Source organism: Pseudonaja textilis, chromosome Z (genome assembly GCF_049901715.1).
Source record: "Pseudonaja textilis isolate UNSWEBS1 chromosome Z, rPseTex1.2, whole genome shotgun sequence".
Lineage (NCBI taxonomy): Eukaryota > Metazoa > Chordata > Lepidosauria > Squamata > Elapidae > Pseudonaja > Pseudonaja textilis.
Window position 1 is genome coordinate 37,231,619 of NC_142008.1, and position 17,255 is coordinate 37,248,873.

The 17,255-nt window shown below is 37.6% G+C and overlaps 1 protein-coding gene across 1 annotated transcript in view; it reads left to right on the top strand.

Annotated features, from left to right (window-relative positions):
- The first annotated feature begins 299 nt into the window (after positions 1-299).
- The window catches only part of STK31 (serine/threonine kinase 31), a 75,692-nt gene continuing 58,736 nt past the window's right edge, over positions 300-17,255 (top strand). The window contains exons 1-9 of the mRNA XM_026706409.2: positions 300-355; positions 2,408-2,446; positions 2,528-2,580; positions 2,845-2,943; positions 4,574-4,648; positions 5,774-5,932; positions 6,605-6,927; positions 11,819-11,978; positions 12,802-12,917. Of these exons, the coding sequence (XP_026562194.1) occupies positions 2,419-2,446; positions 2,528-2,580; positions 2,845-2,943; positions 4,574-4,648; positions 5,774-5,932; positions 6,605-6,927; positions 11,819-11,978; positions 12,802-12,917 (1,013 nt within the window). The 5' untranslated portion in view covers positions 300-355; positions 2,408-2,418. The remainder of the gene's footprint in view (positions 356-2,407; positions 2,447-2,527; positions 2,581-2,844; positions 2,944-4,573; positions 4,649-5,773; positions 5,933-6,604; positions 6,928-11,818; positions 11,979-12,801; positions 12,918-17,255) is intronic.

Below are 17,255 nucleotides of genomic sequence, written 5' to 3' on the forward strand. Positions count from 1 at the left end.
TTTATGAATATGGGAAAAAGAGGCAGTTTTATCCAGGAAGATTCTAAGGGGAATCAGGCTACCTAGAATGAAACATACAGAATGTTCCGTTGCCACCATGGGGAAGGAGTGAGCCCACCATAGCACGTAGTAGCCAAACCGAGGTTTCCCCACCCCAAAAGAAAAAAACGAAAGACCCTGAAAGCTGAGGACCAATGGCCAAAGAGCAGTAGTTAGATTTGCCCAATCAGATATGAGAAAGACCGTTAACTGCCGTCTACTTCTCGCGCAGGCGTAGACTACTTTAGTATTTCATGTGACTGTATTAAAGGCGCAATTTTGGTTGCGTGCTGCGAGTATCGTCGTTTCCATTAGGGTGAGTGGCTCTAGTTTTCGGAATCCTAATTCGCCCAGTTATTAAAACAGACGGTTGGCTGTGATTCTGAAATAGAGTGAGCACGGGAGGAAGACAAATAAAACCCAAAGAACATTTCCCACCTACTAGTTAAGTGGCGATTTGATTCTAAAACGCGGAAACCTTAAGGACTGAATCGCTCCTTTGAAAAAAAAAAAAAAAAAACGCGAAAATGCCGACAGTATCACACAGTTTTACAGAAAAGTGGAGTCTGTTAAGTATTTAACTTTTACATGTGGCTAGATTGTATGACGCGTTAAACGAAAACGGTCAGTTGGCTATTAATTCAGGAGCTTCGGCTGCATAAGAGTTTGTGGTTTACTATGATATATACTGCAAAGCCAGCCACTTGTTGGATCAAGCAACTGTGGGTACATAAGTGGCTTACCAAGAGTCCACGAGATACTTGTATTAAATTTCAAGGGATTCATCTTGTGAGATATTTGCAGCACGGCCTCGTGGAATAGCAATCGTTTTAATAATTTAATATTGTTAATTAAGATAGGCAATTGCAATGATAGAGGTGTGACTTATAAATGAGGTAAAACAAGTGGAATTTTTGTAACAACTTTATTCAGTGCTCTGGAATAAACATTACCATTTTAGTTCTTGCAGCAGTCAACCAAATTTATATTGTTTTTAGATTAGTGAAATAGAAAGGTAGATAGGGTATGTTTTCTGCAAATCTTGTGTCCCTAGAAAATACTAATTGGATAGTTAATTTTAAATTGAACCAGGTTTGGGTAATCTTTAAAGCAGAATGGTTAACGGTATGTCTGATCCACTAATGAATTTGTAAATGAATTGCAGTATAGTGGTTGAAATCTTGAATTGAAGCAGGGAGATCTTAAGTTGTAAACCGCCTCAGCAGCTTACTAATACAGGCAGTCGTAGATGTACAGCCACACTTGAGCCCAAAATTTCTGTTGCTACTTTCGGTATTGGAATTGATTAGGAAAAGGATTGAAACAACTTAGAGAAGGTTATAGTACTCTAGTATAAAATTTAAGACATGTCTGTCTTTGAAATAATAGTGTTCCAAGTTTACATTATAGGTGAATCTGGAAGGAGTGTTGAGGAAGCTTGTTCAGGAGAGACTAATAAAAGGCAGGGACATCTGCTGATAAAACAGTGGTGTTCCAATTACAAAAATAACAGTTTTTAGTAAGACAAAACTCTTCTAAAACTTAAGAAGCAAGTGATAGTTGTATCCATATTGCCATAAGAGAAACTTTTGGTATTACTGCTAGATGCTAGAGAAATGGCTTATGATATATCATATTAAACTATGAATTATTTATTCAGGACTTTTTAAACAAGACAGAACAGGCTGAATTTTTGCCATTGCATGAATTCCTAAGACATTATTTATAAATCCCAATAAATTGTTTCAAACTATTTACTAAGCCTTAATTAAACTAACCTCATGGTATATAGATAATCCTTGACTTAAACTGTTTCTTTAGCGACCTTTTAAAAATTACAATAGCATTGAAAAAAGTGACTTGCAATTGATAATCATACTTACGACATAGCATCCTTATGGTCACATGATCAAAATCCAGGCACTTGGCAACTGGCAAGTATTTACAATAGTTGCAGCATCCCAAAATCATGTAATTGCCATTTGTGATTTTCCCACCTTGTTTTCAATAAGGAAAGAAAATATGGAAAGCCAGATTCGTTTAACAACTGCATAATTCATTTAGCAACCACTGTCACTCACTTAATCTTATCAAAAAGGACATAAATCTGGTGACACTCATAATTTTGCATTCTCATCCTAGTTGTAATCATTAGTCAAGGACTACTTATATTATTATGATATCTGAGCCTTATCTACAGGTTTTGAGAATGGACAGCACATCTTGTTCTAAAAAAGTGGCAAGTAAATTAACCATTAGTTTCCTGTTTTTTTTTTCTTCCACTGAAAAGGTATATGTAATGGTGAAACTGCTTAAGTTAATAAATAATAGGCTATTATTCTAACCAATGATTGCTTCTATGTTTTAGGTTCTGTCAACATGGAAGAGGATTCAGAGTATAATAAAGGTACATATATTAAGAGGGTATATAGGTTTTTTTAAACTACCCTCTTAATAAAAAACTGAATTGACTTTTTTTTTCTTACAGTTGAAAATGCAGTTGGCTGTCACGTAGAAGATGCTGTAACTTTTTGGGCACAGGTAAGGTCAAAATTGTGGGGTATTATGAACAGCACTGGTTGGTTAAAGTGAGATTAAAATAATTCATGCCTGTGGGAGTCACCATTTAATCTAAAATAGAAATTCTTGAAGCTTAAATTTGATAAAATCAAGTTTAAGATAAACTCATAAAATTCTACATGTAGAATGTTTTATGTTTGAATCACTTTAGTATTTGTCACTGATAATGTGGTGTGAAAATCTTGAATGTGAATATTGATTTGGATTTCAATGTGTATTGTCTAGAACATTAATAAGTCTCAGGAAATTTTAAAGATTAGTTCTGGTCTGGCTGAAATCTGTCCTCAAGCTGCCCCAGTTTTTGGCAATCCTGATTTTAATAAGGTAGGTTATATATACATTTTCTTATCTTATATGAACATAAGATAACATCTTGCAGACATCACTTGAATTTGTATGTTTTAACATGTATTCCAAGGACTTTTATTTGAAGTAAATCGATGAGCTTTTAAATAATATATTCCTGTCTTCGACCACTGCTTTTAGCACATGCACAGTAAATATTGACTAGGTTTACCTTTCATGCTAAATGATATATTACTTATGACCCAGCCATTCTGTTAATTGTGGCTTGTTCTACAAAACTTGGTGTAATACATTATGTCAGGGATGTCAAATTCAAGGCCCGGGGGTTGGATCTGGCACGCAGGGTGCTTAGATCTGGATCAGGGGCTGCCCCGAACACAGCAAAGTTCTGGCCCGCGGTGCTTCTGCCAGTGAACTTGGGAGGGCTGCAGGTAGTGCTCCCGGCCTCCATTTTCACTGGCAGAGGGTTGCAGGAGGCTGTCGCAGTCAAAAACGGACTGTGCTTGGACCGCCACAGGTGCCCCCAACATGAGTGACATCAAGCTGGCCATGCTCACCCCAGCCCCCTGAGGTCAAACACAACCCTGATGCAGCCCTCAGTGAAATCGAGTTTGACACCCCTGCATTATGTGATCTGGCTTTTCATTTGCCTCAAAATATTGTATTCAAATGCTATTTTCATTTATATTTGTGATATACTTTGAGCTGTTTATGATAGAAAACTTGAGTAAATATTTTAAATACGAGTGCTGATCTTGGCATTGCTGAACATGCCATCTTAGTGATTGGCAAGCTTTACTCATTTTAATGCTAGTGGACAAAGAAGAGCAGCTTCCAAACAATTGACAAACTATGGATGTGTGGCTATTAAAAAGAAAAAATACTTCTGGTTGCTATAGAAATATTATAACAGTGTGTACAGATAGTCCTTAGTTACAGACTGGATCATGTAGTAATTGTTTGAAGATAAGGATTCACTAAAATAATTAAATAATTATGTTTTGCAAATGAGTACAACAAGCAGAGTTAATAGAGAAGGCAGAAAAAATATGATTTATTTTTGTTTAGCAACTGCAATACTTCTCTTAACAACCATAAGAGATATATGGTTATCTGATTTTCTGCTTAGCAACTTAGTCAAATTGCTAAGCCCAATTGTGGTTGCTAAGCAAGGACTACTATGTTAAAGATTGGTGGCTTAATTTAATAGCGTCTTGAGTTTGGGCAGTTTGTTTGACTATTTTAAAATCATAAATACTGGTAGAAGGATGGTATGTAAGCAGCATCTTTTTGCTGCTCATAGCAATGTTTGCTCTTAATTGTTTTATGGTTAAGCATGCTGGTAAATGATGACTTTCTGTGCACTCTGCATCTGTTTTATGTGCAATATGACAATGATTTCTTTAAGAACAAAAATTTGTTCTGCTTTGTTCTACTATACAAATGCACCCTTTTCAGAATAAAAGGCTGCTTTAAGAAAATCTGAATTGGTAGCTATAAAAATAGAAAAAAGGTTCAGTACATTTTTGCAGTATTGTATTCAATGAATTATAATATTCTGGGCAAAATTATTCATACTATAATAAAGTTAGGATGTAAAAAATACATGGAAAGTTACAAATTGACCTACTTGTGTTTTAATCCTCAGATATATGGAGGTTGCTTTTCTGAAGATAAATGCTGGTACAGATGTAAAGTAGTCAAAGTTATCAATAATGAAAAAGTAAGGATGTTTTGATTAATAGCTGGTCAGCTTGATTTTTTAAACACAATTTTGGAAATACAAAGATGGGTTGACAAGAAAAAATGAAGTTTTGTAATGTGCAGCAGGTTTAAGTATGTAGCCTGGTTAGTAATCATATGTGTACTGTTCAATTTTTTTTTTGTCTTGTTCTGCTTCTGTATTTTAAAAAAGGGACAAGTTAGGTTTAATTATGGGGAAATCAATCATTATCCAAACCTCATTGTAAAATTTGGGAGACCTATTGACTTCTGATTTTAATGTCTAATAGGTCTAAACAAAGAGATTATGTACAGCTAAGCTTGGACTAACCTTTTTGTCCTATTTTGTTATATTTGCATACTTGTAAATAAGCCCCACAATGTCTGTAAGCTTTACTTTTTACTAGGATACACAATTATATTGATACCTTGACAGTCTTAAGTGGAGACAGTTACTGAGACTTTCTATTCTGTTTCTTCAGGGCAAGGAGTAGATATAGAAGATTTTCAAATAAAAAGGCAGTTGTAGTTAAGGGTCAAATATTTCAAATAATGTTCACAGCTCTGATTCAGGGAAAGGTCAGCCATTAACTTTCAGTAAGATAAAGTTTATGGAGGTGTCCCTAAGAGAACAGAATGTAATTACTTAGATTACATTTTCTTTTGTCTTTGTACATTTTGTTCTATTGGTTGTTTTTAACTGTAAACACATATTCAGTAATTAGATTTAATGTCCACTATATCCTTCAAGTGCATGTCTACTTTTATTATAAATTTAAGTGATATTTTTTTATTCAGATTGCTTGCTCTTTGAAAAGTCATGTTTATAATGCTAAGCTTTCTGATTTTTGCATAATATATCCATGAGGAAAATCAGGAAGGAAGAAGGCTTTCCTGCTTTGTTCAAAACTAAGGAGCAAAATAAGAGTGATTTTCAAATAAAATAAGAGTTAGTGACATGGTATAAACAGGGTGTACTTGGAGAATCCCAATGTATGGAAAACCATTATAGAAAGCCCAGTGAGGAGGAAATGGGGTAGAGTGTCATCCAGAAAGAATAGGCTTCGCTACCTTACAACTTAAAAAGACAGATATTTTTTTTAAATTTTGGTTATTTCTGTTACAGTGCCGAGTATTATACATTGACTATGGGAACTCTGAGGTCCTCAGAAGATCAGAAATAGTTGAGATCTCTGAAAACTTGCAATTTCCTGGTGTGGCAACAAAGTATAAATTGTGGGGATTACAGATATCAGCTAATATAGATTTAAATCAATTTGATCGGGTAAGCCAGATACTTCATGTGATTATGTTTGTGCATGTCAATTTCAAATGTAAATTTCATAGTTGATTGTTGTGGCAAGGATGTGGAGAAAAATGCGTATATATAAAATTGCAAAAAAAAAAAAAAGTAACAGCATTAGGTCTTCTCTTGGTGTAATATTCACGTTATTTTAATTATATTGTGAGGTACTTACTCTTCATTTTTCTTTTACTGATTATCAAAAAACCTAGTTTTAGTATGGCATGTTCTATAACATCTTATTAATTTCATGAAGAGACACCCGAACAAGGAATTGAGCTTTTATTCTGCCCACTCCCCACAATCTTTCCCTTTAATAACATTTATGTACAGGCAAGATGATGAAAAGCAGTCTGTCATTCTTTTTTCCCCAAGGGTTATATAAAGGTGGTTTCACTTCTAGACAGTTTCTAAATTGCTAGACAGACATCATAAATGGAGCATATCCTTGATTGTAAAATAGCAGTCAGTATCCTCAAAGATCCTCAAAGATTAAATGCTCTGTTGAAAGGGATAGAAAAACAAAAGGAGCAATCAATAACAAATAGGGAGAGGGAGGCAGGGAGAATGAAAACTTCTATAGTTATGAGATTCTTTAATAGTAAGATCATATTTCAACTTCTTCTATAATACCTTCTAAATTTTATTTTGCAGGGGAGGCTATTTCTGAATAGTTTGGTGTTTGAAAAAGAAATGAAGATAACACATAAAATTGTGTATCGGGACGGTACCATTGTTGCCCGGGCAGAATGTGGTTTACTGGATGTTGGGGAAGAAATGGTTAAGAAAGGCTTTGTTGAACTTCGGACATCTCCCATAAAAAATAAATCATTGAATGCAAAAATGGATTTCTTTTTGCATAAGAATGTTAAATCATCAACTCCAAGATGGAAAATGAACAGTAAAATGACAGAAAGTTTTGGTGATATGTTTCTGAGTGAAAAAAATGAGAATAGTTCTTTAGATTATACAATCCAGTAAGTTATGGTGGGAGTGGGTTTTCTATGATATAGTTTGATAACTGTGAAAGACAATGGTACATAATGATTTATTTGATTAAGGGTATATGACATTGTCTATAGATGCAATACATTGCATCCAGCTTTTAATTTGCTACAATGGAAAAATTATTATTCCTCACCTATTTAATTATATTAAGATGAATGGGTAATTTATCTGAATTTTAAGTTTGATCCTCATTTCATTAAAGATTGATTTAGGTCTTGGTCCCTCCTGCATTTTGGAACCAGAAGAACGCTGAATCACCAAGGGTGATTTAGCCTTGCTTAATGTAGCCTGAATTTCTCTAGAAGGGACATGGGGTTCATATAGCAATACTTTTTTTTATTATTTTGCTGATACAAAATATAAATGAAACAAAGACAATAGGAAAGAGGGTAAGGAAAAAAGGAAAGGGAATAAAAAGAGGAAGAGAGGGGAAAATATGTATGCCTTCCAACTTTTTAAGTACAGTAAGTTATATGATAAAATTAATCTCAGCTTTTTACTTAATAAAGGTAGTGCTAGCCATTTCTGTGACAACTACCTACTTAATCATCAAAAACCAAAATTAAAGCTTTATTTTTATATCTTTTGAGTAGAAATTATAGAAAATGGTTTCAAGTGGAAATAAAACTAGTTACATTATTTCCCCCAAATTAAAATAGTTGCATATGTAATAAATTCCACTTTTTTTCTTCAGATCTATGTCCAACAGTCTTCACTTTTTAAAATTTCTATTATATATTTATTTCAAGGATCTTCTGAATTAAAATTAAATCTGGTCTCGGTGCTTCTTTGCCTTGTTACAAGTCTACCAGATATGATAAAAAGTGCTTTCTTTACATTTACAGCAAATATTTGAAATACCTATATACATCTTGTCAATTGTTGTCAATTTTCCATAAATACCAATAGTACATGCTTTTATAGATGTTTATTTAAGGTTTTAGTTCACCATAAATTTCAGCCCTTTATTCCACATGTTCAAGCACTATAACCAAAATTGTTTGTCCATTGAATCATACAGTATTTAATATATTCATATTTTAAATTCAATTTCAACAGCACTTTGTAAATCTTCAGAATAACAAAATAACAGAGTTGGAAAGGACTTTGGAGGTATTCTAGTCCAATCCCCTGATCAAGCAGGAAACCCTATTCACCTCAGACAAATGGTTATCCAATCTCTTTTTAAAAATCATCAGTGTTTGAGTACCATAACTTCTGATTAATTATTCTGTAAGAAAATTTCTCCTTAGTTCTAGGTTGGTTCTCTCATTAATTAGTTTCTGTCCATTCCTTTGGAAAATTAGTTTCTGTCCATTCCTTTGGAAAATTAGTTTCTGCCTTCAGGTATTTTGGAGAATAGATTGGACTCCCTCTTCTTTGTGGAAGCCCTTAGATACTGGAACACTGCTATCATGTCACCTCTAGCTGCCCTTTTCATTAATATGTTGTTGTTAGTTGATGTCTGACTTATCGGAACCCCATGGACAATGGTCTTCCAGGCCTTCATGTCTGCCATCTTCTGAAGTCCATTTAAGCTCATGCCTACTGCTTCAGTGACTCCATCTAGCCCCTTCATTTTCTGTTGTCCCCTTCTATTGCCCTCTCTTTCCCAACATTAGGCTCTTCTCCAGTGAGTCCTTCTCATTAGGTAGCCAAAGTATTTGAGTTTCATCTTCAGGATCTGGCCTTCTAAAGAGCAGTCAGGGTTGATTTCCTCTAGGATTGACTGGTTTGATCACCTTGCAGTCCAAAGACTGGAGCTCGGGTGCTCGCACAAATGGCTCTGCGTGCCACCTGTGGCACATGTGACATAAGTTTGCCATCACAGATATATAGCCTTGCTGGACTCCTTTCCCAATTTTGAACCAATCAGTGGTTCCATGTCCAGCTTTCACTGTTGCTTCTTGGATTTCTCAAGAGACAAATAAGATGGTCTGGTACTCCCATCTCTTAGGAACTTGCCATAATTTGTTTGATCCATACAATCAAAGGCTTTAGCATAGTCAATGAAGCAGAAGTAGATGTTTTTCTGGAACTCCCTAGCTCCATGATCTGATGTATGTTGGCAATTTGATCTCTAGTTCCTCTGCCTCTTTGAAATCCTGCCTGTACTTCTGATAGTTCTCGATCCACACACTGCTGGAGCCTAGCTTGTAGGATTTTAAGCATAACTTTACTAGCATGTGAAATGAGTGCAATGGTGCAATAGTTTGAACGTTCTTTGGCGTTGCCCTTTAAAATTGGAATATAAACTGACTTTTACTGCAATGTCTTTTAAGATTTTGAATAGCTCAGCTGGGATACTGTCACCTCCACTAGCTTTGTTGTTGCTCAATATTGAGTAGGTGGCAGAATGACAGAGGCAACACAGAGCAACCTTCAGCTATAACTTTATTTGAAAAATAAAGAGTTGCTGCAACTGCCATGCTAACAGGGCAGCCAGTTGGTGGGGAACAGCTGATACTGTTTGACAGCTTTTTATACTCAGCTGTCAAATGCTATCACCCAATAGGAGCAGTCCGCATTCCTGCTGGATACGCGGACCGGAGTGAGAACTTTAGCTCAGTCTTTTCAGAACACAATACTCAGATTCTAGGATGTCTGGCTTGAGGTCAGTGACCACCCCATTGTGGTTATCAGGGATGTTAAGCTTGTTCTTGTGTAGTTCTTCTGTGTAATTTTGCCACCTCTTAATCTCTTCTGCCTCTGTTAGGTTCCTGCCATTTTGGTCCTTTATCATACCCATCTTTGCATGAAACATTCACAGTCAGCTACTGGTCTTGTTTTTACTGACTGTATAGAGGAGTGGTGGCTAACCTTTTGGGGCTCCTGTGCCAAAAATTGTGCGTGCGCTCGCATGCTCGCACTTGCATGTCAACACCTAAAAGGCAATGTGCGCCCCTCCACACCCCCTACGCATGCGCGTGTAATATCCACATATTTAACCCTACCATCCCCTTACCTTTACTGCTCCTCACAGATGATTTTTGGCCTTCCAAAGGCTTGAGGAAGGCTTCTGCAGGCTTTGCAGGCCAAAAACTAGCCATGTTTCATCACTTCCCGTATTTTTGAAAAAAGGAAGTGATGAAACAGGGCTGTTTTTTGGCCTGCAAAGCCTGCAGAAGACTTCCTCAAGCCTTTGGGAGGCCGAAAAAGGCCTCAAACTGGCTGAAAATCAGCTGTGAAGCACACACATGACCAGTGAGGTAAGTTTGTCTGCAGCTCCTGTGCTGGCACAAATGGCTCTGAGTGCCACAGGTTTGCCATCACAGGTATAGAACTTCTCTATCTTTGGCTGCAGAGTACATAGTCAATCTGATTTCTGTGTTGACCACCTGGTGATGTCCATGTGTAGAACCACCTCTTGGGTTATTGGAAAAAGGTGTTATGACCATCGTATTCTCTTGACAAAATTCTATCAGCCTGTACCCTGCTTCATTTTGTACTCCAAAGCCAAACTTGCCTGTTACTCCTGTTATCTTTTGGATTCCAATCCCCCAAGATAATAAGGACATCATTTTTTTGGTGTTAATTCTGTAAGCTTCTATAGGACTTCATAGAAGTGTTCAATTTTAGCTCCAGTGGTTGGGGCATAGACTTGGACTACTGTGATATTGAATGGTTTGCCATACTGTGATATTGAATGGTTTGCCTTAAAATATTGTATCCCAATATTGCTTTTCCTACTCTTTTATTGACTATGAAAGCTACTCCATTTCTTCTGAGAGATTTTTGCCCGCAGTAGTATACCTGATAGTCAATCTGAATTAAATTCACCCATTCTTGTCCATTTTAGTTCACTGATTCCTAAGATGTCAGTGTTCAGGCTTGTCGTCTTTTGTTTGACTACGTCCAGTTTGCCTTGATTCATCTTACATTCCAGGTTCCTATGGAGAATAGATCTTTACAGCATCGGACTTTCCTTTCACCATCAGATACATCCACAGCTGAGCATCCTTTTGCCTTTTGTGACTACCTTAAAATATTGCAGATGCTGTATTCGTTCCCTTGCTAACTCCAAAGTGTCTCTCAGCCCAAATAACTTACTATTTTAGAATTGGAAGCACATGTTTGGATTCACTAATATTTGTGCTACAGTCACAATGAATACATGTTCAAAGAGATGTCTTGAGCATTGCACTGCTGCAACACAAGCTCCATGTCTTTGTATGTATGTGCAATTTCATGAAAAATGTATGAAAAGGCCAGAGCTTAAAACATTATCATGCTTTTGTGGGACCCTGTAGACTTTTTGATTTTGACTCCATGTACTATGGGGTTGAACAAATAGTTACAGAACAAGCAAAAAGGAAGACAGCTTTATATTTGTCTTGATTACAATTGGTCATAGTATCTAGATGATCTTGAAAAAACTAAGCAGAATCAGGTATTGATAGTATTTGGATTTAACTGATAATCCTAAGTTTGTAGGTCTTTTTACTTGAAAGGTTAAAAAAGTCTTAAAATAAGACAACAAACCTTCACATTATTGTCAATAAAGCAATAAGGATGTGACACACGTTCTAGCAATTGAATTTGAAGCTTAATTACCATTCAAGTGTTAATGCGTGATGTGAATTATTGAACACATTTGGAATGCTTATAATCTTTAAGAGTTTTTGTAGCTTAGAAGTGGAATGGAACATACTGGGAAAAAATATCTTTACTTTCTTAGGAAGCAGAGACATAAAAGATGCTCTGGTTTTACTCAGGTTTTGATAAATTAATTAGCAGCTAGTAAAGATGTCCTTGATAAAACTTTGGACATATAGATCTTTAAAACACACCTCTAAAATTCTTTTGATGAATCTTTCTTGTGTGTTCCAGTAATAATGGAATGGTAATTTGTAATTTTAGAGGGATGTCAGATGTTACCCTGGACAAGATAATAGCGGGTCAGAAGTTGATTGAGGAGATTGAGAAACAAAAAGAAGAAATCCATAGTCTTTCCCATCAGTGTGAAATGCTGGAATCAATGCTGGAATCAACAAAACATAAACTTGGTTCTGATCTTGAGGTAGGATAAATGTTGCTAATCCGTAATTATGTAATTGTCAGTCTTACAATAATGAAATGATACAGAAAATTCTTAGTGGAAAAAGTGAAGGTGGATGCTTGCTGATCTAGATCAGTTTTTCTTAGACTTCGTCAGTTTAAGAAATAGGGACTTCAAGAATTCCCATCTAATACTATCCTAAGAAACAGTAATCTAGATGTTTTTTCTTTGTTTTAACTTTTGTCAGGAGATTCTGTGGGCCTGACCAAACGTAATGGGTATAAAGGAAAGTGCCTGGGACAATAGAGGTCCAACTAATATAAGCAATTCTTTACAGTCTTAATTTGTTAACCTGGTACCTTTTAGCACAAGAATAGTTAGTCCACAATCACTTGTAACCGAGCCCTTCTGGCTATGATTGCTAAAAATTGGCATTGTTCACTATTTGAGGCAGAAACCCACAAAAACATAAGTTATACAAACTTATCATGGTCTTAACTCTGAAACTCATTGTCTATATTGGGAAAATACGTTGCCTTGCCCAGATGTGTTACATAGTTCCATTCAATTTGCTTTATCATGTTTTGCCTTCCTTAGTAATAATACATGTTTCTCTTGACAGCTGAAAGGCTAATTACCCTCTTGGCTTATCATTTCCACCATTTCCATTTAAAATATTTACTCCAGTATTGTTTTCCTTTGTGATTTTAAACTGCCTGAAGCAAAAATCTGGGTACCTGTATGAAAGATCTACTTAGTCCTGTTCAGTTCTTCAGTGAAAGATTGATAACCTGTAAGAAGTAGTATTGGTTGACTAATGCCTTCATTGGTTTATCCAATGCAGAAAGAGAAGAAAGCTTGCAAGGAAAGCCTTGATTGTATGGAAAATAGGCTGCTCACTTATGTAGGAACTACGATGAAAAAATTGGCTATTAGCTTCGAAAAATTAAAAGAAATGAGGTATGCGTTTCCAGACTATATTTGTGAAGGGTAATTTTTAGTTGATGTAAGTAATAATAATCCTGGATATTTTTTCAAACATTGATTTACTCTTATGATAACCTATGATTTATTTTAGTTTATATGAAATAGACTTAGCAAAATAAGCTGGGGGTTATTGAGAGATTGAGATATTGCAGTCAATAAAACATAATTAAAAAGTGAAAAATTGTTAACATTTCACAAGTTTTCTGTCATTTCAGTTTCATGATTTTGCTTCTTTCCAGCTGAAATCTCGAGTTTTCATGGAAAAAACATTGAGATCTTATGAGGTTTAGTTGTCTTACACATTTTGGGATTTTTGTCCATTTGTTTCTAAAGCAGATTTGTTTAATTTTGGAAAGCCAAGGGTGGCATCTAGGAATCTTCTACATGTACTAGTTTCCAGAAGCACTATACAAATGCATTCAGACAATCATGAACCTATTTTTACTGCCACAGTAACTGAATTCATATATAAATAAAAAATTGTACTGTGTTTCAAGTTACGTTGATCAGGGTGATACTAAAAATAGCCTACAGGTAATCCTTGATTACGATCGATGTCCCAAAAGATACTTATTATGATGGCCGCTCACCCCTCTCCTGATCATATGATCACGTTTTAGGCACTAAGCAACTGGTCCACATTTATGGCCATTTGCAGCATAACACAGTTATGTAACTGATTTATATTTTTTGTGGGAAAAGAGGCTTTATTTATAGTTTCTTGCAAAAAAAAACTGATTGCAGACAATGACTTTGCTTAAGAATCTCAGCTTTTGCTTACAATAGTTGCATTCCCTGAATAACTATAAAAAGTTTGTAAAATTGGGTTGGTTAAGTGGGTGCCTTAAGTTACGACTATCAAGACATATGACAGAAATTTTAGGCTCCATTATAGTCATTAGTCAAGGACAACCTATATTGGCCACAGTTAATTAAGTAGAATGGCAGCTTTTCAGTAATGGTTAGAGACCTCAGTAGGAATGTGCAAAATTTGACAATTCAAGAACAATATCTCAAAGACTAGTGGACTGTTTAAATTTCCTTGTTTTTAAAAAAAATAAATTCTCTGAATGAGAAGATGTTTAAAGTGTCTTAGACACATAAAAGATTTCTGATCTTCAGAAAAATACTTTTTTTTTTCACACAATATCAAATAGCAGGATTTACCTAACATACATAAAATGTAACTTTATATACAGTATTTAAGTTAATGTGTTTGATTATATAAAGGTGGATAGTACCAGCTTCTGTCAGTTGCAGCAAATGTAGAAAGTCACTGTTCTGGCTGTCATCTTGATTTTGTTGCCCCCTCCTCCCCTGATTCCCCTGGTTATTTGGCATAGTGAAACTTTTGAACAGCTGTAAAGAAAAAAGATAGTGTGTCAGGAGGCAGAGAAAGTGGTACAGGCTAGAAAGAGCGAGAGAGTGGCACAAAGGAGTTGGAATAGAAGAGGCAAGCAGGGAGGAAATACAAGAAGGTATAAAAAGCAGAATAGAGGTTAGCAGCTTGGTAGCTGGTGAAACATGAAGGAGGGTAGGCTGGGATGAAGGAAAGAAATGAAGGGAAATATAGCAGCAGGCAACTTGAGTGGGTAGTGCAGGAAGGAAGAAAGGCTGGGGAATGAGAATGGAGAAGGAAACAAGAGGGTTCAAAGACTGAGCATAATCTGAGACTAAACTTTATACTTTCCTGATAAATACGATTGCTTTATCTTTTAAAGAGTACAGTTACCTAAACATGTCTCTGAAGATAGTATGAAAGGTTTAATCTGTTGTTCTTGTGTATTCTTTTATTTTCCTATCTGTGGCTTAGAGAATCCAGATAGATAGGGTTAAATCAGATCCTGCCCTGTTGGACTGAGTCTGTGTTAAAACTAAAGCTCCGCCCTGTGCTATGGCCATGCCCCAGTTTTCGACTCAGTCCAGCCAGGACAGGACGGGAGTTGCTGAGGCTCCACTTGAATTGCAAGTGGAGGCTTTTTGCATAAGACAAGAAGTTTCAAAGAGCAACAGAGGCTTTTGGAGGACTCTGCACCCAAGGTGTGAGTCTTTTAACCTCCGGGCTTGGCTGTTGTGTTCAGGGTGGCTGCCCCAACGCGCAGAGCTGCAAACACATGGAGCGGCTCCAGGTGATCGGCCTAATAAGGACTATCCGTTGTTGTGCGCGGTAGCACAGCAGCAGCAAGGTGGAACAATGCTGCTTTCACTTTTGCTTTCTATTTGATCGCCTTGGCTGCAAAGCGCAAAGTGTAGCAGCAAGCAGCAGTGGCTAAAAGGGGCAATCTGCCCAGAGGAGGCTTTGCAGCAGTGCACAACAGCTGCTTGATTGGACAGTCGATCCAATCCTAGCTGGGGGGCCTAGTTGCATGGCAGCAGTTGGTGCTGAAGAGTGGCAAGGATGGGATAAACCCCAGCTGAGGGTGCAGATTGACCACGTTGCCAGAGCTGTGATTCCAGCTACAGAACTGAAGTGATTGCGTGGGCGCCAGTAGACCTGTATGCAGGTCCGTTATTGTTGTGACCGGCAGGGTGTGGCTGCAGCCCAGCAATAGGCCTATCTAGGCTTGCTTCATCGGTTCAGAGGTAAGAGGATCTTTGTTATTCTGGATGGGCCTTACTGGCAAGGGCAAGCAGTAAATGTATTATTAACTCCTCATCCCCTTCCCCACCAGGATCTATCCTCTCCCTCTGGCTGTGTTTGTTAATCCCAATCTCCCAGTGGGATGACAGATAAAGATCAGGAAGTGGTCACAGTCCCTCTACTTCTAGAGAAAAATCAAGGGGCAGGCAGAAGAGAAAGGCCCCTAAACCCAAGAAACCTTCCAGGATGCTTTGAGAAGGCAGAGGGCTCCAGAAAAGCAGGTAGAGAAAAGGTAGCGTGTTGCTGGTGGGAGGAGCTGGAAATCACCAGACCCAGATTCTTCTGCTCTGACTCCAATTTTACAAAGAGAGCCTGGGCCTTCTACCTCCACTAGTAGACCTTGCTTACAAGCCTGGTCGCCTGATAATTCATCTGTTACTGCTGATCCACAGCCTCTAGAGGGAATTTCAGATTACGAAGGAGTTCCCCAAGCTGTTTGCCAGGATGAAACTAAGGCACCTCCTCCTAAGAATGCCAGACCAGGGATGGCAGCATCTTATACGGTCATAGCTGCTGTCTTGCACAGTTCTGAAGAGGCTGAAGCAGCATTACCTGTGTACGTGGAGGCAATTATCTCTAGAGCCATAAGCCAAGGTATAGTGGAAGGCCTCCAAGCTATGAAGAGGCTTGAAAAGGTGGTGTCAGAACATTGAGACCTAGAACAATCTATTCATTAGAAAAACAGAATCCTTAAGGAACAGGGCTTTTCCTGACCCCTCCATATATAGCTTTACACATAAAACACCAGAGGAAGACAATAGGGAATATGATTTGGCAGACGAAGAAATAGCCCCGGAGAGACCTTCCTTCTCTGGTCTCTGATTCTCAAAAGTTCAGGGCCTTATTGTTTAAGGCCAGGAAGATGGCCCAGTTGGGACCAGAAGCAGATGTTGGGAAAGTGGAAGGGAACATTACTGCTCCTCCAGACCAATATTTTGATGAACCGGAAATGATTCCGGTGCCTAGATTATTTTTGAATGTTATCAAGAAATAGCTGGAATCCCCGAGAACATCTGCCATATTATCAGCCAGCAAACACTGCTACTTTAATATATGGGGACTGAACTTACCAGCTCATTACAGGTGCCATCAGTGGACAGTCCAGTTGTAGCCTTGATTTCTTCCTCATCAAACCCCAGAGGATAAGAGGATAGAACAATCCATCCAACGTATCCACCTGGTGGCTGCCTGTGCAGTCAAGGCTGCTTCGGCTGCCTTATTCTTTATGAGGTTTTTCTTACGTTGGCTGCACTAACTGCAAGATAGGGTCCCTGCCACAGATGCCCGAGTGCACCAAGACATCCATAAACTTGTAGCAGCGCCCGAATTTACTGTGGATGCCACTTTAAACAGTGTCAGATTTGCTTCAAAGGCCATTTTCACTTCTGTAGCAGCCCGCAGAATGGTCTGGTTTAAAAACTGGCAGGCCAATGGGTGGTGGAAGTGGAAGGTGGCATCTGCCCTTATCAAAGGGGATAAATTGTTTGCGGAGGTCTTAGAGCCCCATCTGGTGGAGTGGAGAGCAGAGATAAAAAATATCTTCCTTCTCTGGCAAGGCGGTCCACTTACAGAGCGGTACCATACACTCCAGGTCATTCAGAGCTGAGGGCAGCATTGGGGCTCAAGGGTCTCAGAGGCGGTCCTTCAACCACCAGGAATGCCCCAGGAAA